Below are 22,562 nucleotides of genomic sequence, written 5' to 3'. Positions count from 1 at the left end.
TAATACTACTTAAAAATAATAACAATTACCAATTATATAATTTGTAATATTCTATTCTAAATATTATTATAATTGAATACTGAGAAAATAAATTAAAATATTAAATATTTATTAATTATTTAAAAAATGTCAATATTAAATAAAAATTAATTAATTATTTTTGTTATATATATATATATATATATATATATATATATATTATATATTTATGATATTTTATAAATTTATTTTTATAAAAATAATTAATAATTTTAAAACATCATTACAAAAACTATCATATTAAATATATTAAATTTTTTAATATATTAGTCTTATAACATAAATTATTTTATGAAAAAAATAAAATTTTAAAAACAAAACTTAAAAAAATAATTAATTCATTTACTATATGATATTTGACATTTTAAATAATTAAATATTTATTAATTTAATTTATAATATTATTATTTAATAAAAATATAGTTTTCAATATTAGTCTTTTATTAAAATGAATTAATTTAAAATATCATTGTACTTATTAAACTTTAATTATAAAATATTTTATTATTTTGAAAAAAATTAATATAAAATAAATTTAAAAAATAACTAATTTATTTGGCATGTTTTAAATAATTAATAAATATTAATTATTTTAAGTTATAATATTATTATTTCAAACTTATTATTAAATTTAATATTAAATAAAAATGAAAAAGTTTAATAAATATAAATAAAAAATACATTTAAACTAATAGTGTTAATTTAATGAAAAATACATTTCAAATTTATTTTTATAATACTGAGTAGTACTGACCAAGAAAAGTATTAATTATCTACCTAATGTGATATCAACGCCTTAAGTTAAGAAAGTGTTGTTAGTTTTATTTTATTTTATAGTTTTAAGGTTTAAATTTTCTTTTATAAAAATTTAAAGATATTAATATATAATAATAAAATAAAATATATTTAAATTAAGTGATGTAATAAATGATTAAAATAATGTTTAATTAGATTGAATTATTTATCCAAACTCTAAAACTTTATTTGATTTAGTGATTATTGAGATTTTATCCAAATTTTATCTCAAAACACAACTATTTCTTCAACAATCACTCCATCAATCTCTTCTTTTTATATATCAAATATCAAATTTATCCAAATTATTTAAATATTTTCCAAAATAGAGAGAAAAAAAAGTTAAAAGATTTTCCTGTCATTCTTTTTTAAAATTTAATCAAACTGTAGTTTTTCCTTAAAAAAACAAGTCTCTTAAAACTCAACTACTAATGATGGGTTCAATCATATATTTTATAGTCTAACTAAGCAAAGTATTTTAGTCATTTTTAACTTCATTCATACATAACCCAAGACCCTCTCAAGGAAATCATAAGAATATTCTTTTTCAATTTCTTGTTAGCCACAACATTAGAAAAATGCTCTTTCCTAGGAAATGAAATCATGGAACCTCAAAACCAAAACTAAATATATGAAAAGAAGCATGTCATACCATACCGCAAATTCTTAAGCTCCATGATGACTTGAGAGAAAAACTTAGCCTCTGCATAATTCAAAAAATAAGACCAATGTCCACCCCTTTCAGGCTGCAAAGTGAACAAAACCGCTAAAATACACAAAAAGAAGTCACATGTTCTCACATCTTGTAACCAGCTATCCATTCATAAAAACAAAAATGTAAGAAGAAAACCATGAAATTGAATAGTTAGACTAAATCCATGTATGCAAGGTAAAAAACAACCAATTCCCATGTAATTTTTTTTGATTAGTCTAAAATTCGTCTTGGCCAAATCATAATTAAACTAAACTCAATGCCATATATGCCCTAAGAACCGCATGCGCCAACATGATAGAGATGAATCTAACAACTTCACTTGCTCTTCTTAGACTCCTTGGCATACTTATTTAGTAATGCATCAACATCCTTCCAGAAAAGGCCCTCAACTAGAACTCCATCCTTGGTGAACCTGCATTAGTATATATGATTCACATTGATGGATGATTATGAAGGATTTGAATCAACTAACAGACTGAGAAAAATAAAAGATATTCATACCATTGAGTTACACTCTTGGTGAGTTCCACAGTTGGCTTAGCCAATATGGATTTGGGATCTGCACTAGCTATGGTGAGAGTATACAAATCAGAGAACCTTGGCAACTTGGAAGAGACAATTAAACCAGTGTTGCTGAAGGATCCCTACAAACAAACAATAATACAAATAAAGTAAAGCCTTGTTTGACAAAATAACCCCCTATATCCCATCATCAATCAAATCATCAACTAAAATACTTTATGTTCTATAAAGTTTTAAAATATTGATACAATGGACATTTTTGTCATTTAATCCAAATAACCCAAAATAATATACATTTTCATCAAACAAGGTTTTTTTTCAAAAAAAAGGGGAAACAACCTATATCAAACAATCTCTACAAGAACTGCTGAAAAATGCAATCAGTGGTTGTTGGAAGGAGGATTAATGAATTGTTTATTTTAGTACTTAAAATTTACTTATTACACAAAGAAAATAGCAGAAAATATTCCATGAATTATAAAACAATATTCCAAGGAAAGTAAAAGAAGGATACTTCCCATGTAGTCCAATGTTAATTTCAAGATTTGCATAAGAAAACTATAAAAAAATCCTCAAACAGGTGTGTGTAAGAGGATATACAAAAATGAATGATCTTCAGCACATTCACAGGAAGAAGGTAAAATTGATAACATAAATTTCTTTCATGAAGCCAGTGTCCCGTTATCTAAGACATCAACTAAAGGTTCAGTTCATTCACAATTAACAAGGAATCATTCATCCAATTCAATAGGTCAACATATCAAATGGGTGACTCAATTACTACATAAAACATTAAGAAGGATAAACTAAGAAAATAGTATTTTGATTCAGCAATAAAGAGTATAACCAACCAGAGACTTACAGTAGGAGGATATGTAAACAAAATAGCATTCTTTTCCTTTGTGTGTATGATTAGCTGCAATATCGCATTGAACAAAATATACTTGCCATAGTCAAGGATCAAACTAAGAAGACAATCAATCACAATTCAGATTATGTACCAAGCGTAGACAGCTCTGGTAAATCAGAGATCAATTGGGCTCTGATAATTTCTAGATCTTGTTGCTCGGTTAGGAAGAGAATTCAAAACACAGCAGAAAGAAAGAAAGGAAAGAAAAGGATATAATATAATGCAGCCGATGAGAAAATCTCTATTCTCTGGGAACTTCTTAGGGTAGAATTGAGCAACAAGAGCAATACCAATGATGATAATCCCCAAGAAAAGACGAATGTTACTCATCTTAACATTTTCAATGTGACCACGACCAGTGACGATCTGCCATAAAAAAACAAAATCACGGATCCATCCATCCATCGCAGAAGATACAATAGAAAGAAAGAGAGAATAGATGATTACTTCGTTGACTGATTCATCGAGGATGTTTTTGATAGAATTGTGATCCAAGAGATTGATCTTCTTGGTAGATTTCTTGGCTGAGGAGTTAGTAGAAGTCGCCATTTCGGTCTTCGTCGTCTCAGGCATGATTTTCTTTCTCTAGGGTTTTTGTCTGAAACTGATGAATTGTGATCCAAAATGATGAAGCTAAAGAATACTAGTCAATTTTTTTTCTCTCCGTTTCAAAATAAAATAAAAAATAATCACTAATTGAATTAAAGATCAACTTTTTAGTCATCTTTTGACTCATATTTTCATTTTTAATAAATTTAATATTATGTAAATCTATGGTAATTTATGAATAAATAAAATTAAGAGATGACAAGGTACTCTAATTTGATTGGTAGAAAAATAAAATTACACATTTTTTTCTTTTTATGTGTGGAATTACACATTTTTTTCTTTTTATGTGTGGGGGGTTTTAATAGAAGTCATTTCCTCCTCTAAAATTAAATATACTTAAACTAATAAATTAATATTATATTTAAATGTTGAAAAAATAAATTGAAATTAATAAACTAAAACAAACAAGCCCACTTATATATAATATATGTTTGGTACAATTATTATGTGTCACTCGAAATTGAATTATTTGTATTAAATGAGGTTCAAATTTTAAATTATGTCGGAGTTTCAAGTATCACAATTTTAACTATTTAAGAATTTTTCATAAATATAATATTTTTTCTTAATTAATTTATCATATATGTAAAAGCAAAAGAAAAATTATATATTTTATATTTTTTTAATTATTTTCTAATATTACATATTTTTTAAAGTTATTATTGAAATCATATTCCACATTTTTTAATGCATGTACATCGAAAAAAATACATAATTTAAAATACAAATACATCCAAATTAGTAGGTCCTATACAAAGTTACGCTAGTTAGTATGAAGTTTAAAAAAAAAATAATACAAAATATATCTATATTCAAAATTTCTCAAATATTTTTTATATTACACATTTTTAGTCACCAAATCAACTTTGACAAATTAAAATACGTAAATCTCGAAAATTATACTCAATTTTAAAATATATATATTTTCGAAACGTCTTTAAATATCATTTTATTTACAATCGTGGCAAATTAAACGAGTCAAATATTTGTTAAACGCATTAAAAATGTATTAAATGAGTCAAATGTGTTTTTTAATTAAAAGAGAACTAGCATGACACCCTATAATCTTGACCCCTCGTTTAAACTTAAAACGTTTTTAGATGGAATCGAACCAAATGTGTTAAACTAATCAAAATACGTTAAATTAGTTAAAGATGTGTTAAACAGACTATAACGAGTCAAATATTTGTTAAACAAATCAAACTAATAAATTAATATTAAATTAGTCAAAGATGGTAATACAGGTAAAGATGGGTAATACAGGTAGGTTTACCTGATTGCTCACCCTTAATAAAATTAGAGCATTGTTTTCGTTTTTGAGCCCAACACGTCATAGTTTTTCGCTACTTACATAAATGACTAGTCATTGTCAAAGGACTCTCATAAATTTATAATAATATTTTTTCTTTTAAATGTTTTTTTTTGTTGATTTACTTATTTTTTTCGACTATTTTATCTCTGAGATTTTTTTGGGTTGTTGTTTTACTCCGGTCGTCAATATGTCTATATTTTTGTTTGTATTAATCAAATTATGAGATTTTTTTTTGGTTATTTAGTCAACACACTGTATTCCCGTCGTTAGATGGATCTCAATAGTTGTAATTAACATAAAGTTCTTTTGGTTGTCGTTTCACCCCAGTATTCAACGCCCATGTAATTCTATTTTTTTTTTGCTGATTTATTAGTCAACACACAATCATTCCGTTGTTGAATGGATCTCAACACTCACAAATAATCTCAGAGTTCTTCAATTGATGTTTCACCCCAATCGTCGATGCCCATAAAATTCTACATCTTCGTTGATTTATTAGTCAACACACGCCATCATGTAATTGAATAGATTTCAACATTCACGAGTTTATTAAGTTTGAAAAACATAAAATTAATATTTCATAATTTCGTTTTTAACCTCAAGTTGTCAAAGGATTTTTCCTCTTGAGCTTGAGAAGGGATGATAATATAAAAGAATATATTTGTTAATATTGTGATAATATTTATATTATTATATTAATTTTCTTATAAATTTAATAAATTTAATGTACTATTTATAAATTTAACATAATCTATATAATTTAATATAACTATCAAATACAATATTTCTCCATATTCTAAGGGCTACTCAAAACCGCCAATCTGCATATAAGAAGAATAATGTATCAAAGTTTTCATATCAACTACGAGTGAAAGTTCGAATTCAAAATGTTATACTTTGTATAGGTTATGAGCTCAATTACATCTCAATTATTATTATCAAGAGAAAAATTACTTTTAGATTTGAAAAATTCAAAAAGTTGATTATCTCCGTTTTGACACTTTATTTTTCTACAATTTTTGTTTATTGTGTTTTTTTCATAGTATTATATAACCACTTGAAATATTTAAGTTAAAGTGTACAAAAAGTTTCATGTAGTTTTTTTAAAAAAAAATGAAGAGTTGTGTGTAGTTGTGAAAACTAGGGCGATAAATGAGTCAAGCCGAGCTCAAGCCAATTTGAGCTCGACTCGAACTTAAACTCGAACAAGTTTATAAATTTAAGATCGAGCTCGACTCGAAAAACTTAAACTAAAATTAAATTTTCAAATATTTGTAAGGAAAAAATATTTATTTTAAATTTTAGATTTTAATATTAAATTAAATAAAAAATATATTATTTATTATCAGGCTCGAAAAACTCGACAAACCATCGAACAAATATTATATGAGCTCGACTCGAATATTAAACGAGTCGGTTCGAGCTCGAGTTTGACTCGAACTTGGTCAAAGTCAAACTCAAACTCAAGTCGAGTTTTTAACGAGCGACTCACACCAAGCTTGACTCATTTTTCTATTCTCCATTTTGAACTTTGGTGGTAGGTTTTTTAACTTTCCTAAAATATTGAAAACTTTATTTGCACGAGCTTATTATACTAATGAATTTTGACTTGGATGTTTTTAATTGTCTTTTATTTTCTTTTGATTGGATCTTATGATAGAACCCATTTGTTTTCATTTGAGTTTTGAGTAGTAGACTTCTTATCCACGACAAATCAAAATCAATGATTCTCTAAACTTTCATTCTTCTAATTAAATTTTACTCATTTGTTTTTGATCATTTGAGTTTTATACTCATTTTTTCCCATTAAATTCTAAAAAACAAATTCCCCTTCTTTTCAAAACCTTTTTCCAATGTCGAAGTGTCATCTTTTCCATTATTTTTCTTTGTTTTCAATATTTTTTTGTTACAATTTTAGATGGAGTTTCCAACCTTATATCTAGATGACCAATCAACTAGACTCTTTCCACTTTGGGTTCAGTCTAGAGGATGTCAACTCAATGACATGCACTCACATTTGGTTCACGACAAGTCCAAAATCGAAGATGGTCAATTTGAAGATATCTTAACACCTTTGAACAATTTTCAAACCCTTTCATATTAAATATCAAACCCATTGTTAGAGTTCCACACCCATTCTCCGATTTCAAATCAGAATAGTTGTTCATTTGTTTGAGTGAAATTGGATTGCTCAAAAAGTTCTGTTTATATTCAGGATCTTATGAAACAAGTGAGGACAAGAAAAAAAATTGCACAGATACCGACTTTAAAAATATTCGATCTTTCAAGAGATTTAAAGAACTAACTCGAAAATAGATTAGAGTGTGACTCAAACTTGATACATGAAACAAAGTTCATCAATATTTTTTACAAAGTTCACAATATATATATTTTTTTTAAATTAAAGGAGAATTAGAATGACACACCCACACGGCCCAACAATTTGTTCACCAATACTAAAAGTTTGAAACGAAACAAGTCATGAATAAAGTTTGGACAAATAGAAGGAAATCAAGTAATATCAAAATCTCATTGGAGTAAACAAAGCCTTACCTCTCAAAACCAAGTTTTTTTTAAAATTTAAAATAAGTGATAAAATGATTCTAAAAAATGTTATGAATATTAAAAACCATAAGTATAATTGGATTGAGCAGGTTACTACTTGAACATATATATTTCAAACCTATTATATTAACAATTTGTTAATGCAAAATCTATGAAATAAAATATATTAAAAAAGAAGACTCACTTAGGCAATGTCTAATATAAAAGTATAATAATATCAATATTTAATTTTAATAAGCTCAAGATGCTTTCAATAGACTTTTATTCCACTGAACATGGTTTTATTTGTAACCTTAAAAAAACAAATTATAACAAGGTTTATTATAAATTTATACAGTTACATGTCAAAATGATATCTAACAAGAAATGATCACCATAACTTGTAACCTTCTTCAAAACTCAAATGAACCATGAGAACTAATAACATCTTCGTTATTGTCTCATTTACATGCCCTTTTTTGAGTGACTTTTATTTGTGTGGCCAAATTTAAAAATACATTGATTTCCACACAAGAAAAGATAATACATAAGTTTTTTTTTCGTTTCGGTTGAATGGTATAAGCTAGCATGACTCCTATAGTCATGACCTATGCTTCAACTTAATGCATTCTAAGTGGGAATCGAACCTGTTACCTTTGTTCTCGTATGCACCGACTCTGGTCACTTGATCAAACTGCATAATGGCAGAATGTCATTTTTCAGAGCCAATGTTATCCACTTTCTTCTATAATCTATACAGATCTGAGCATGTTTTTTCTTTTTCCCTCCTCATCTGGATTCTGAACTGCAATGATCAGAAGGATACAATTTGCAAATCACTTGGACTTATTGAAAGGGATGGCTCTGATCACAACTTGGTGATATAAGGAAGCCAATCCCGCCCCAATAAATGGCCCTACCCAGAAGATCCACTGCATCAAATCATTCAATCAAAAACAACCCATAAACAAAGAAAACATATATCAAGCATAGGAATAGATTCAGATCTAGCTGTTTACATGATCATTCCAGGCATGTCTTCGATTATAGATTATCGCTGCTCCAAGACTTCTAGCCGGGTTAATACCAGTACCCGTAATTGGAATAGTTGCCAAATGAACCAAAAACACAGCAAACCCAATTGGCAATGGTGCCAAGATCTATTACACATATCCAATTCATCATCATATCATAATTCAAGAACTAGGTAACAGTTTAAATTAGAATTGATCATGCAATCAGATACTTACCGGCACATGAGAGTCCCGCGCACTGCGTTTAGCATCTGTGGCGGAGAGAACGGTGTAGACTAGGACGAAAGTGCCCATGATTTCAGCACCAAGTCCGTCGCCTATGGTGTAACCGTGGTTCACAAAATTGGCTCCTCCGCTGAGAATAGTATATTCGGTTTTACCTTCAAATCCTTTCACTATCCCCGCACCGCAAATAGCTCCAAGGCATTGCATCACCATGTAGAATAAAGCTCTAGTTAAAGATAACTTTCTTGCCAAAAGCAATCCGAATGTCACAGCTGGATTTATATGTCCTCCTATTATTATTCTCCACAATCCAATCAATCCATGAATCATGATCATCAGATAAATTAATGTAATCATAATGTTGATGTTGAAACATGAAATGGGTGTTTATAAAAACCTGAAATTCCGGCTGTACAATAGACTAAAGCAAAGATCATTCCACCGAAAGACCATGCAATTCCTTGTATACCAACCGTCGAACACTTGGTGGGTGCTTTTCCCACACCCATTACGGTCAAGATCGTGACGTAGAGGAAAAGGAATGTCGCCACGAATTCTGCGATCCCAGCTCTGTAGAACGACCATGAAGTCAGCTCGGCGGGTTCGAACAGCGGCGCTGGTGCAGGTTCCGAGTAGTCTTTGTCGCCTTGAGCAGCGATTCCAATGGGCTGCGTTTCCCTGTATCTGTTCGCTCCTACCGATACATCTTGCTCTCTTCCTTGCATTGTATTATCTCAATCACTAGAAATTGATAATGGATTGTTGATTAATGTTGATGAAGTAATCGGAAGAACAGATCAAGGATCGTTCATATATTGATAACTCCGGCCAGTAAGGGGAGTGGCGTAAAGTGGCAATCCAACAAACCAAGCATTTTTTCCGCACTTTTCCAACCAACTCATTCTTGTATTGTACAAATTGGACCATAAACTCCTTTCTAGTATGGTTGTGGGTAGACATTTTTTTTATAATACTAACAAAATTTAGTTTGGTAAAAGAAAATAATTATTGTTTTTTTATAATACAAACATTTTTTTTTCTACAAATTTGTTTATATATAAAAAGTTTACAATTCTTGTTTTGTAATTATAATCGATCCCGTGTGGAAAGCACGGGTAAAAAAAATAAAAATAATATTATTCAAATTTTTGAATTGGTTTTAATTTGTAAAATTAAATTTTTAATATTTATTTATATTTTAAATTTATAGAGTATATAAAATTTGAAAAACATCTAAAACAAAGATACATACATAAATCATATATGTTGACAACATCCATTAGGTGAGAAGAAAAATGACAAGTATTTATATAGACCTATAAATAACAAATAAAACTCAATAAAAAAAATAATCTGAACAAATTCTACAACGATTTGACATTAGAAATGATAAACGACTTAGTTTAACAAACCAACCTCGCAATCAGCCAACACTCAATAGCCTTCACTGTAGAGATATTGTTTGTAAGTCATTTTTTTTCTCTAAACTTTAAGAAAGTGCACGCTACATAACCATTGGCTCCCTGCTTAACCCATTTGTCTCGTTAAGAATATCGCGAACAATGACAGGTTCACCTTTCGTCCAATGCTTCTGAAATTGTTCTAGACTTTCCCTATTTTAGGTATTACCTATTTTAGGTATTAGCTGAGTCCAAACAATACATGGAGTTATCTTCATTTCCTAGCATGCTCCTTTACAAGGTTACATACTTACATGTATATCACTTGCTTTATCTATTAGATCTAAAATCCAATCTTTTGGCAGAATAGATTTAAGTTTTAGCACACAAGTATTGTTACATCCCCATCAACTTTGGAGCACAAATAATACTCATATCATCCTTTTGCAATCCATTTTATATATGGTTCTTCTACATTTTTCTTTAAAACATTTTCCAAATTTGGAATATTTGGTATTGGATCTCCTCCATGGATTATAATTTAGACCTTTATCTTTGTACTCAATTTCTATTCTTTCATCAACTTCAAATCCAGTTCTTCCCCAAGTCTCATGGCAACAAGTTATGCATAGTTCGTATGAACAACTGGCATAACTTAAAGGTCAACAATTGAAGTTGAACAATTATTACTATTTAAAAAAAGTATTATTGAGATTTTAATTATAAATTTAATCTTCACCTTATTAAAGGAATCATTACCAGTATATACGTTCGTCATTTCGGCAAAGAGAGTTATGTCTATTAACTGAAGTTGATGACACTCCTATAAGAAAAAATATGTTGGTAAGAAGGAAGATATCTTTTAAATTTGAAAGAAAGAAATTACCCTAATTTGAAAGAAAAAAATTTCCCTGAATTATAGACTCTATCTCGATCTTTTAATTTTGTTCTTCATTAATTTGTTTAAGATATGAAATGAACAACTTAATCAAGTAATGAAGATGGTGAATTTTCTCCCTATGAGTGATATCCCTCTTAAAAGTCTGAAAGTTAAAAGTTAGAGAACTATTTTAATTACTAGTAGAAAACTAATACTAGATAAGTAATTTTATAATTTATATAAATTATAAAGCATGCCTCAATGTTAAGTAAAAAGAAGGAAATCATCTATATATATATTATAATAAGGAGAATGGATGATATATTATAAAAAGAAAAGAATATATAATATAATATAATATAATATAATATAAGAATAATGATTTGGGGCCGAGGGTGGGGCTCAGATCTTAGAGCGAATCTATGTGGCATTGCCACGCTGGATTTTTTTCAATTTTAAAAAATAAAATTAAATAGCTTTAATCTGTGACTCTTCGTCTGCCCTATATTGAATTAAATTGCTTATCTCTCATTACTCTCTTCTTGCCCCCTCCTGTGTAAACCCTAGTCGAACCGTCAATCTAACCATTGTTTCTCTCTCATTACTCTCTCTTCCTCCTGTGTAAACCTAGTCGAGCCGTGAGGTATTTCCTGTCTCGCCGTGGAAGCGCTCAACTCTTTCCATCAATCTCTTATTGCCGCCACTTGTTCTCCGTCTTTCCGTGGAAGACCCTCGCCTCCTAATATTTCCCCCACCTCGCCTCCTCTTGTATTCTCGCCGTACGTATTCTCCAATATCAAATCGCTTTTTGCTGTCTATTCTCTAAGATCAATGGATTCTCTTACCGATATCAATATCCCATCTACCGTCCCTCCTAATTCCGACATTGTTCTATTTGATGGAACCACTGTTATAACGACTCCGAATGCACGAAAGAGGAAGACCATCCCGAAGACACGAAAGAGGAAGACCAACGATGTTGACAACCAAGATTTTGGAAGGTAAGTTATCTTTTACGTGTTATATTTCGTAATAACTAGTTATATTGAGCGTAAAATATAGTTATATGAAGCGTACTAAGTAGTTATATGAAGCGTAATTAGTAGTTATATGAAGCGTAATAAGTCGTTGTATGGAGTATAATATGTAGTTGTATGGAGCATAATAGGTAGTTATATGGAGCATAATAGGTAGATATATGGATCGTAATAAATAGTTATATAGAGCGTTCACCTTTTTTATTTTTTCAGTTCGAAGTTGTCAAAAAGAAGATTGCCGAAAACAACTATTTCAAACATCCGCACTTCTCCTCAGAGCCTATGTAAACTCGTGAATGGACTGTCGGACCTCCAGAAGCAAGCTGTCAAGGACATCGGCTTCGGCTCTCTCCTTTCCTTACGTGTCTCCAAATATTTATGCTCAGTAAAGCTAAAAAAACTTAATATAATGCTGAATTATGCTATATAGTTTATTGTTTGTGGTATCATAGTCAGATCATTTATTTGAGATCTATATAATGATGCAATTATCTCAATATAACGAAGCAACAAGTACAATATAACGAGTCAATGATCTCAATATAACTAAACAACAAATACAATATAACGAGTCAATTAGCTAAATATAATGAATACGTCAATATAACTAGGCAATGAGCTCTATATAATGAGTCAATGATCTCAATATAACGCTGAAATAAGCTCAATATAACTATTATAACATAAACACATGATAACATAACTACAATAATGTGGTAAAAGAGAATTGAGTGGAGACTATTGTTTGTGGTATAGTAGCTGGGTCATTGAATTGTTGCGCATCTATTGGTTCATCCCACATTTTTTTCTATAACAAAATTTAACAAGACAATTAGTTAAATATATTACATCAATATAACTAGGCAATGAGCTCTATATAACGAGTAAATGAGCTCAATATAACAAAACAACTAACACAATATAACGAGTCAATGAGGTAAAACTAACCTTTGTTGAATGTTTGGACATGTTAATTACTTTTTCTACGGCAGATAATTTCAGTTTTGTTGGTAGCCTATCTCAAGCCCTCACTCTAACCGGAGAGTGAATCACTTTCTCGGTTGGAGGAGTAGTTGCTGGTGTGGAACTTGTAGATGATCCATGCAGCTGAATAATAACAGATTTGAATTAAATTAGAAGATTGTGAACAATAATATAACCGTGTATTGAGCTTAATATATCTCTGTATTTAGATAAATATAAAGGTGTAATGAGCTCAATATAAATGTGTAAATATTTGTGTATTGAGTTCAATATAAATGTGTATTGAGCTCAATATATTCGTGTATTGAGATCAATATAAAGATGTATTGAGCTCAATATAACAATGTTAATATAAAGTTGTATTGATCTGAAGATAAAGTGAGGACAACGATTAAAGATAACGATGAAAAAACACAATATAAAAACATAATAGTCATATGGAGTTACCCGAACAATGCCAATATAAAGTTGTATTGATCTGAAGATAAAGTGAGGATAACGATTAAAGATAACGATGAAAAAACACAGTATCAAAACATAATAGTCATATGGAGTTACCCGACCACCGTCGATATGGTTCTTTAGAGCAGCCACCGTCGAAATGTATTTATATCGAGTTATATCCCGGCCGCCGTCGATAAGGTTCTCCGGAAGAACCGAATCTATTCTAGGGTTTACAAGAAATTTGTTGTCTGGGAGAGGATAGAGAAAAGAAAAGATACGGCCTGGCAAGAGAGAAAAGAGAGAAAGTGGTTCCGTACGCTTACATTTCTTTTTTATATTTCTTTTTACAGCCTGACAATGCACACATGGCAGCCACGGAGGATTCGTTGTATGATCGGAGGCCCAACATCGGCCTCCCTATCACTGCTCATAATATAATATAGAAAAAAAAGCTCATCTAAATATGTATATACTTGTACAACTAGTTAGATAAAAGTTCATTTAATGCACGTATCTATCATCTAGCCTCTATTAGTAATTATGATTATTTTTTTAAATTTAAAATTAATTAATTTAATATTCATTTTTTCTTTCCTCCTTTTTTATTAATTAATTAATTAATTAATTTCATTTTACTATTTATTCTATTTTTTTTATTAATTAATTAATATATTTATCTCTTTTTACTATTCTTTATTTTGTTATTTAATTATTTATTTTTTATTATTTTGTTTCTTTCTATATTAACATAAATTATTTTAAAATTAGTTAGTTATTTTAAGAACTAATACTTAAATATTGGAAGGTATAAAATTGTTTAATGTTTTGATACTATTTTTATATTTAGCTCAAATATTTTTATTAAATAATTACTTGTATAATCTTTTTCAAGAAATTTTATTTGCGGTGCAAACTATTCTGGTATAAATCAAATGAATATATTGTTTTATAAACTAGCTAATTAAATTATAGTAAATATTGAACTACTTTATACATTATAATATTCAAGTATTAGTCCATAAAAGAGATCAAATAATTTAAAAATAATAGAAAAAAAATAAAATAATAAAATAACAAAATAAAATTAATAAAAGGAGATAAATGACTTAATTTGTTAATAGAAAAAAGAATAGACAAAAAAAAAAAATTATAAAATGAGATAAATTAGTTAATTAATTAATAAAAAAAGAGAGGAGAGAATAATAAATATTAATTTTAAAAAAAAAATAACCATGATTAGTAATAGAGACTAAGTGAGTCAATTTTTAATGTCTAAATGAGCTCTTTCCTATAATATAATATAATATAATATAATATAATATAATATAATATAATATAATATAATATAATATAATATAAAGAGAATGATTCTTTCCTAATTATGAATTTAAAAAGCCTATATATATTTATATTATAAACGAGTTATAAAGCGTGATGAGACTAAAACCTAGAACATACAGTTAGAATTTGTAATTATAACTCTATTGAATCGATCCTTCAAAAGCATGATATTTTTGGTCTGAACCTAAGTAAAACTCTTGTGTCGTTATTCTGTTTATTCTTTTCTTTTACGTTATTGTTCTACATCCATTACGAATGCTATATTTCTGTTTTTCATTCTTCGGGTTTACACAACAAACTGGTATCAGAGAGAGGTTGGTCTAAGGTGGTCGTAGTTCGATTTATTTGACTTGAGTGGGGTCGACTTCTAGGGTGGATATCGAGAAGTTTGATGGGACGAAAGATTTTGGGTTATAGAAGATGAAGGTGAGGGCACACATAGGCAACATGGGAGTCCCTAAAGAACTCAAGGGGCGATTGAAATTACCAGCCTCGATGGATGCGGAGAAAAAGATGGAGGTGTTGGAAAGAGCCTATAACACATTGATTCTTAGTCTTAGTGACAAGGTACTACGAGAGGTTGTTAGTGCTACGACGACAACAGAGGTGTGACTTCAGTTGGAATCTTTTTATATGACTAAGAAATTGTAGTCTTAGATCTACATTAAGTAAAGATTCTTCAAGTTTAGAATGACCGAGGGAATGATTCGTAGTCGCATCTCGACGATTATGTAAAGATTCTCATTGATTTAGAAAATATCGGGGATAAGTACAAGGATGAGGATAAGGCGCTGATGCTTTTGAATTTTTTAAGCCATTATGAGAATTAAAAAAACATCGTGCTGATGTTTATACCCTAGATGCTTCTGATGCTTTTTGAACTTCTCGTAGTGGCTTTAAGAATTCAAAAGCATCAGCTCCTTATCCTCATCCTTGTACTTATCCCGATGTTTTCTAAATCAAGGATAATCTTAACATAATCGTCGAGATGCGTATTAAAATCCTTCCCCCCAGTCATTATAAACTTGAAAAATCTCTACTTAATGTTAGATCCGAGACGACATTGTCTTAGTCATATACAAAGATTCCAATTAAATCCACGCCTCTGTTGTCGTCGTGGCACTAGCAACCTCTCGCGGTACCTTATCACTGAGACTAAGAATCAAGGTGTTATAGGCCCTTTCCAACACCTCCATCTTTTTCTCCGCGTTCATTGAGGCTGGTAATTTTGATTCCCCCTCGAATGCTTTAGCGACTCCCAAGTTTCCTAGGTGTGCCCTCATCTTTATCTTCCATAACCCAAAATATTTTGTCCCATCGAATTTCTCGATATCCACCCTAGAAGTCGACTCCATCTTATGTCAAGGAAATCGAACCGCGACCGCCTTAGACCAACCTCGCTCTGATACCAGTTTGTTGTGAAAACTATTACCCGAAGAATGAAAAGCGAAAATATAGCAATCGTAATGGATATAGAACAATAACGTAAAAGCAAAGAATAAACAGAATAACGACACACGAGTTTTACCCAGGTTTGGACCAATAATGTCTTACGTCTTGCTTTCGTAAATTTGATTCAATAGACTTATAATTACAAATTTTAACTCTTTGTATGTTCTAGATTTTAGTCTCACCACGCTCTACAACTCGTTTACAATGTAAATATATATAAACCTTTTGAATTCATAATTAGAAAGAATCATTCTCTTTATATATTATATATTATATATTATATAATATATATATATCTATCTATATATATATATATATTCTTTCTCTTTTACAATATATCATTCTCTCCATCATATAATATAATATATATGGATTATTTCCTTTTTTTTACGTAACATTGAGACACGCTTAATTGGGCCTCAAAACCATATGTTAATTCAACATATTTCAAAATAGAAAAAGAACTAAATAAATATGAATGATACCACTTGACTACAAGCAATTATTGAAATTGCAGTTTCCACGACAAAATGAGCATTACTCAGAAACATCTACTTCCATCAAATTCGGGTACTAGGAAACCGAAGAATTCAAGTTCGATTCCTAATAAGAACGCATTGATTTAATATGAAAATAAGAAACCAATTTAAAAAAGAATGTGTACATTTTTTACAAGAATGGTTCTCAATAAATCTAATAATATCAAGATAAGAAAAATATAACATGAATAAAGAATTTACCATCTTTTAACATAATAATTACAATACACAGTTTGCCTCAAATTGTACAAGGAATAACAATTTTTTTGTCATTTTTTTTACATTGATGACACTTTATATGTTTATTTTCATCTCCCTGCTTGAAAAATGAAGTTTAACCTAAGAAATTAGTAAAATTCTATTATTAAATATCAACCTTCTTCTGAATGTGCTCTGAATTCATATCCCTTTTCCTCGAAAGCCTCGATCGTTTATTGTAGCTTTTGTTTCCTTCTATTGTTCAAATAGAATCATAATTTTTCCTTTTCCATAATTTTCCTCCCCGAAGATTTGAAGACGGTCCTAGAGTACTTGTTTGATTTTCTGGCACCATGATAGAATCTAACACAAATAAAATCAATGGAAGTTTATGTATATATATATGAATATATATATATATATATATATATATATATATATATATATATATATATATATATATATGAATATATATATATATAAAAAGGTGTGTAGATATATAGAAACTTATATATTCTAAAATTACTAATACTATTTCCTAAATATGTATATATTGTTGTATACATATATTATGTAAAAGTTTCCTAAAATATATTTAGATTTTCTGTTATTCTTTATTTATTTAAAAGTGTTTTTAAAAATGGACTTAGTATTAAAAGTATTCTCAATGGTTGGTCATTAAAAAATCCCTACCAAAGTGTTTAGTTTACAAATAAAAAATTCCTCCATCTTGAAATTGAGAAAAATTAAAGTTCAAATCAAGTGTTGCATGCGTATTTGTTAAGGAACCAAACAATCTTACTCTACAAAATCTGCAAGTCAAAGATGCAATCAAGTCACAATATATTCCTCCATAATCTTAGTGATTGCACAGCTAATTGTTACCCATATTTAGACTCCATAAAATCTGCAAGTCAAAGATGCAATCAAGTCACAATATATTCCTCCATAATCTTAGTGATTGCACAACTAATTATTACCCATATTTAGACTTTACATATAACAAATTGTAATATAAATAACCTGTACATTTCTCATTCATATATACAATTATTCCTTTTCAATCATACATCTTCTCTACATGGTATCAGAAGTTTAGATCTTACAATGTCATCAAACGTCTTCTCCGTCCCAAACCCTACCGACCCCGGCTATCCCATCTTCTTTGTCAACTTATCGCAATGCAAACTCTTACAAACTACAAACAACACCACCAACTTTACACAATGGTCTTCCCAAATCAAGTCATTCTTATTTGGTTTCAGCCTATTTGACTACCTCACTGGAGAAAAGAAATGCCCACCACCAACAATCACCAAAGACGATAACACTGTCACCCCTAATCCCAGTTACGCCTCATGGTCTCGACAAGACCAACTATTGTTAGGCTCCCTCATCGGCACTCTTGACGCCAAGATCGCACCTCTTGTAGCCTCTGCTGCTACATCTCATGAAGCATGGACTACTCTCAAATCTCTCTACGCAAATCCTACTCGCAGCCATATCCTCCAAGTCAAGAAACGACTTGACTCAATCAAAAAGACACCCGATCAAACCATCACTGACTATATGCATCAAATAAAACAATGCACCACTGAACTTGCCAATCTAGGCAAAACTCTAGATCCCGAAGACATCATTGCAAAGGTTCTAAATGGGCTCGATCAAACCCAACACCGTTCCATCATCGAAACCGTTGAAGCTCGAGATACTCTCATCCCGTTCGATGCTCTCCATGAAAAACTCATACATCATGAGCTCACCAAACTCCATGACAACACCAACTCCACCTCATCAACACCTACCACCGCTTTTGTCGCAACCTACAAACCATCATCCAATACTCGCCAAAATAATAATTACTCCCGACCCCAATACTCTAAAGACAACAACCGACAGTCCTCACCACACTACCCCAACCCCTCCTCCTCATCCAACACCAAATCACCTGATGTTTGCCAATATTACGGCTACACTGGTCACACCATCTCCGTCTGTCGCCACTTCTCTCGCGCCCATCCTAACTTTACACTCAAACCCTTTGTACGTCAATCTCGCTACACTCGTCCTCAAGCCAACACTGCCTATTCATCTCACGCCCCTCCATGTGACTGGATTATAGATAGCGGTGCTACTCATCATGTCACACATGACCTCGATAATCTATCCCTTCACACTCCTTATACAGGCAACGATGATGTTATCATCGGTGATGGCTCATCTCTTCCAATCTCTCACACAGGTTCATTCACTATCACCTCTCAAAACAAATCTTTACTCTTTAAAAATGTTCTTTATGTTCCAAAAATTACACAAAACATTATTTCTGTCTCCAAGTTTTGCCTTGATAATAATGCACAAATTGAGTTTACCTCTTCTTCCTTTCGTTTCAAGGCTATCTCCACGAACACCATCCTACTCCAAGGAACTTTTAATCATGGCATGTACACCTGGTCTTCTTCCTACAAATGTGCCCTTCAAACATCTCTCACATCATCTACTTCAAAACTATCCACCACGTCTGCTCTCCTATGGCATCACCGTCTTGGCCATCCGTCATTTAAATTTTTTTCTTATATTTCAAATTTATGTAATTTAAGTTCAATTTCTTCCCTTGATTACTGCAATTCTTGCAAGATTAATAAAGCACACAAACTTCCTTTCTCTCAATCCACTCTTACGTCTACAGCTCCCCTTGAATTATTATTTTCAGATGTTTGGACCTCACCCCACCTCTCACATGACAACTACAAATATTATCTAATCTCTGTGGACCATTACACTAAATATGTATGGTTTTACCCTCTCAAAAATAAATCCGACTCTCTCACAGTCTTTCTTGACTTCAAAAAATTAGTTGAAAATTATTTCAAAAGAACGATCATAACCCTATTCTCTGACAATGGAGGCGATTTCATCAAATTGGCTCCCACCTTACGTGCTAATGGCATCTCACATCTTACTACACCTCCCCATACCCCTGAACACAACGGCTATGCAGAACGCCGTCATCGTCACATTGTCGAAACTGGTCTCTCTCTCCTATCTCATGTCAATCTACCTGTCACTTACTGGACACATGCATTCTCCGCCGCTGTGTATCTCATAAATCGATTACCTACACCAACCTTACAAAATGACTCTCCCTACTATCGACTCCTAAATGTCAAACCTATTTATTCCCAATTACACTCCTTTGGCTGTCTATGCTACCCATTACTACGACATTATGCTTCCAATAAACTAGATCCTCGATCTCAACCATGCATTTATCTTGGTCGTTCCCTAACTCAAAGTGCTTTTCTGTGCCTAAATCTTACCACAAACAAAATCTACACTTCTCGTCATGTCACTTTCATTGAGCATGATTTTCCATTCCACCGTCTATCAAACCAACAAAATTCAACTTCGCTTCCCTCACCTCACGAATGGTTTCCCACTCCTCTCATACCTATTTCATCACATAACCCTACAACACCATCCACCACTGCCACACCCCCACAGAACACACCTCATACGCCACCACATCCATCACATAACCCTACAACACAGTCCACCACTGCCACACCCCCACAAAACATACCTCCTACGCCACCACATCCACCACCCCCCTCCGCCCATTCTCCCTCGTCCTATAACTCGTCTCACAAACAACATAACCAAACCTAACCCAAAGTATGCCCAACTTACCACTATCTCCTCACCCACATCACTACCAACCACCTCCAAACAAGCACTCTCCATCCCTCATTGGCGTGATGCTATGCTTGCTGAATACAATGCTCTACGAAAACACAATACATGGACTCTCGCACCACCTAGTGAAGCTCGAAATGTCATTGGTTGTAAATGGGTCTTCAGAATCAAATATAATCCTGATAACACGATTCACAAATACAAAGCTCGGCGTGTCGCAAAAGGTTTTCATCAACAAGCTGGTCTTGACTACTCTGCCACCTTCAGTCCGGTTATCAAACCAGTCACGATTCGACTCACCCTCTCAATTGCTCTCCAACACAACTAGATATTACGCCAACTCGACATCAACAACGCCTTTCTCCAAGGTGATCTCCAAGAGACAGTCTTCATGCAGCAACCATCCGGCTTCATCGACGCTAACAACCCTTCTTATGTGTGTCGTTTAAACAAAGCCATATACGGGTTAAAACAAGCTCCACGCGCATGGTTTACAGCCCTCACCTCCTATTTACTACAATTCGGTTTTACAACATCTCTCGCCGACCCCTCTCTCTTCATTTACAAAAAAATGGCGATCTCCTATATGCACTTGTTTATATCGATGACATTATCGTAACTGGTCCTTCACCTGATTTTGTCTCGGTTTTTATTTCCAACTTTGCCAAACGCTTTTCTCTCAAGGACTTGGGGCAACTTTCCTTCTTCTTAGGGGTGGAAGTACAACACAACACTTCTGGTCTCCTTCTCTCCCAAAGAAAGTACATACACAACCTCCTTCAACGTCATGGCATGCTTGACTGCAAACCATCAACTACCCCTATGCTTGCTCACCCTCAACTGCTACAAAATACCTTCACACCTCCATGTGATCCTACTACTTATCGTTCTGCTGTTGGAAGCCTCCAATACTTATACCTCACACGTCCTGACATTGCTTACTCTGTCAACAAGTTAGCCCAGTTCATGCAACACCCGCAAGAAGCTCACTGGACAGCTCGCAAGAAGCTCCTCCGCTACCTTCACGGGACTTCTCACCTTGGTTTGCAATTACATCGCAATACTTCGTCATCACTACATGCCTTTAGTGACGCGGATTGGGCAAACGATGTTGATAACTTCATCTCCACTACAGGTTATATCATATATCTCGGCAAAAATGCTATCTCCTGGACATCTCGCAAACAAAAAACGATAGCCCGATCCTCAACCGAAGCTGAATTTCGTGCCATTGCTGACACCACTTCCGAACTCAATTGGATAAAATCCCTTCTACAAGAACTCGACATCCACTTACCTTCTACACCTGTTATATATTGTAATAACTTAAGTGCTACAAATTACTCCGCCAATCCGATTTTTCACTCTCGAATGAAGCATGTTGCTCTCGCTTTTCATTTTGCTCGTGAACAAGTCCAAGCTGGAACACTTCGGGTACAACACATCAGTGGACATGATCAGCTCGCCGACGGCCTCACCAAACCTCTCCCTCGCCCGCGTTTTGAGTTCCTATTATCCAAGATTGGCCTCTTCAATGGAAGGTCCATCTTGAGGGGGAATGTTAAGGAACCAGACAATCTTACTCCACAAAATTTGCAAGTCAAAGATGCAATCAAGTCACAATATATTCCTTTATAATCTTAGTGATTGCACAGCTAATTGTTACCCATATTTAGACTCCACAAAATTTGCAAGCCAAAGATGCAATCAGGTCACAATATATTCCTCCATAATCTTAGTGATTGCACAACTAATTCTTACCCATATTTAGACTTTACATATAACAAATTGTAATATAAATAATCTGTACATTTCTCATTCATATATACAATTATTCTTTTTCAATCATACATCTTCTCTACAGTATTGTGTTTTCCTTTAGGCAT

The 22,562-nt window shown here is 31.8% G+C and overlaps 2 protein-coding genes across 2 annotated transcripts; both read right to left on the bottom strand.

The window, feature by feature from the left end:
* Window positions 1–1,630: 1,630 nt before the first annotated feature.
* On the bottom strand, window positions 1,631–3,601 carry LOC124932501 (signal peptidase complex subunit 2-like). The gene is made up of 5 exons (XM_047473150.1): window positions 3,429–3,601; window positions 3,196–3,347; window positions 2,934–3,015; window positions 2,051–2,193; window positions 1,631–1,961 (listed from the first exon to the last, which is right to left on the bottom strand). The coding sequence occupies exons 1-5, from the start codon at window positions 3,552–3,554 to the stop codon at window positions 1,865–1,867; spliced, it is 600 nt and encodes a 199-aa protein (XP_047329106.1). The 5' UTR covers window positions 3,555–3,601; the 3' UTR covers window positions 1,631–1,864.
* A 4,311-nt stretch (window positions 3,602–7,912) lies between these two features.
* LOC124932485 (probable aquaporin PIP-type 7a) lies at window positions 7,913–9,465 on the bottom strand. Its single transcript, XM_047473125.1, has 4 exons — window positions 9,103–9,465; window positions 8,697–8,995; window positions 8,466–8,606; window positions 7,913–8,378 (listed from the first exon to the last, which is right to left on the bottom strand). The coding sequence occupies exons 1-4, from the start codon at window positions 9,428–9,430 to the stop codon at window positions 8,283–8,285; spliced, it is 864 nt and encodes a 287-aa protein (XP_047329081.1). The 5' UTR covers window positions 9,431–9,465; the 3' UTR covers window positions 7,913–8,282.
* Between the last annotated feature and the right edge of the window lie 13,097 nt (window positions 9,466–22,562).

This window comes from Impatiens glandulifera, chromosome 1 (assembly GCF_907164915.1).
Source record: "Impatiens glandulifera chromosome 1, dImpGla2.1, whole genome shotgun sequence".
NCBI lineage: Eukaryota > Viridiplantae > Streptophyta > Magnoliopsida > Ericales > Balsaminaceae > Impatiens > Impatiens glandulifera.
The sequence above is the reverse complement of the archived record's forward strand: the minus strand, read 5'-3'. Positions and strand labels throughout refer to the sequence as shown.

Excerpts from the sequence above, each read along its gene's own strand:
- LOC124932501 (XM_047473150.1), bottom strand. The coding sequence starts at position 3,554 with ATGCCTGAGACGACGAAGACCGAAATGGCGACTTCTACTAACTCCTCA. Across the intron at positions 3,016-3,195 it reads CTCATCGGCTGCATTATATT|GTATATTTTGTTCAATGCGA; the intron begins ATATCCTTTTCT and ends TGACTATGGCAA. Across the intron at positions 1,962-2,050 it reads ACCAAGAGTGTAACTCAATG|GTTCACCAAGGATGGAGTTC; the intron begins GTATGAATATCT and ends ATACTAATGCAG.
- LOC124932485 (XM_047473125.1), bottom strand. The coding sequence starts at position 9,430 with ATGCAAGGAAGAGAGCAAGATGTATCGGTAGGAGCGAACAGATACAGG. Across the intron at positions 8,996-9,102 it reads TTGTACAGCCGGAATTTCAG|GAGGACATATAAATCCAGCT; the intron begins GTTTTTATAAAC and ends GAATAATAATAG. Across the intron at positions 8,607-8,696 it reads CGCGGGACTCTCATGTGCCG|ATCTTGGCACCATTGCCAAT; the intron begins GTAAGTATCTGA and ends TATGTGTAATAG.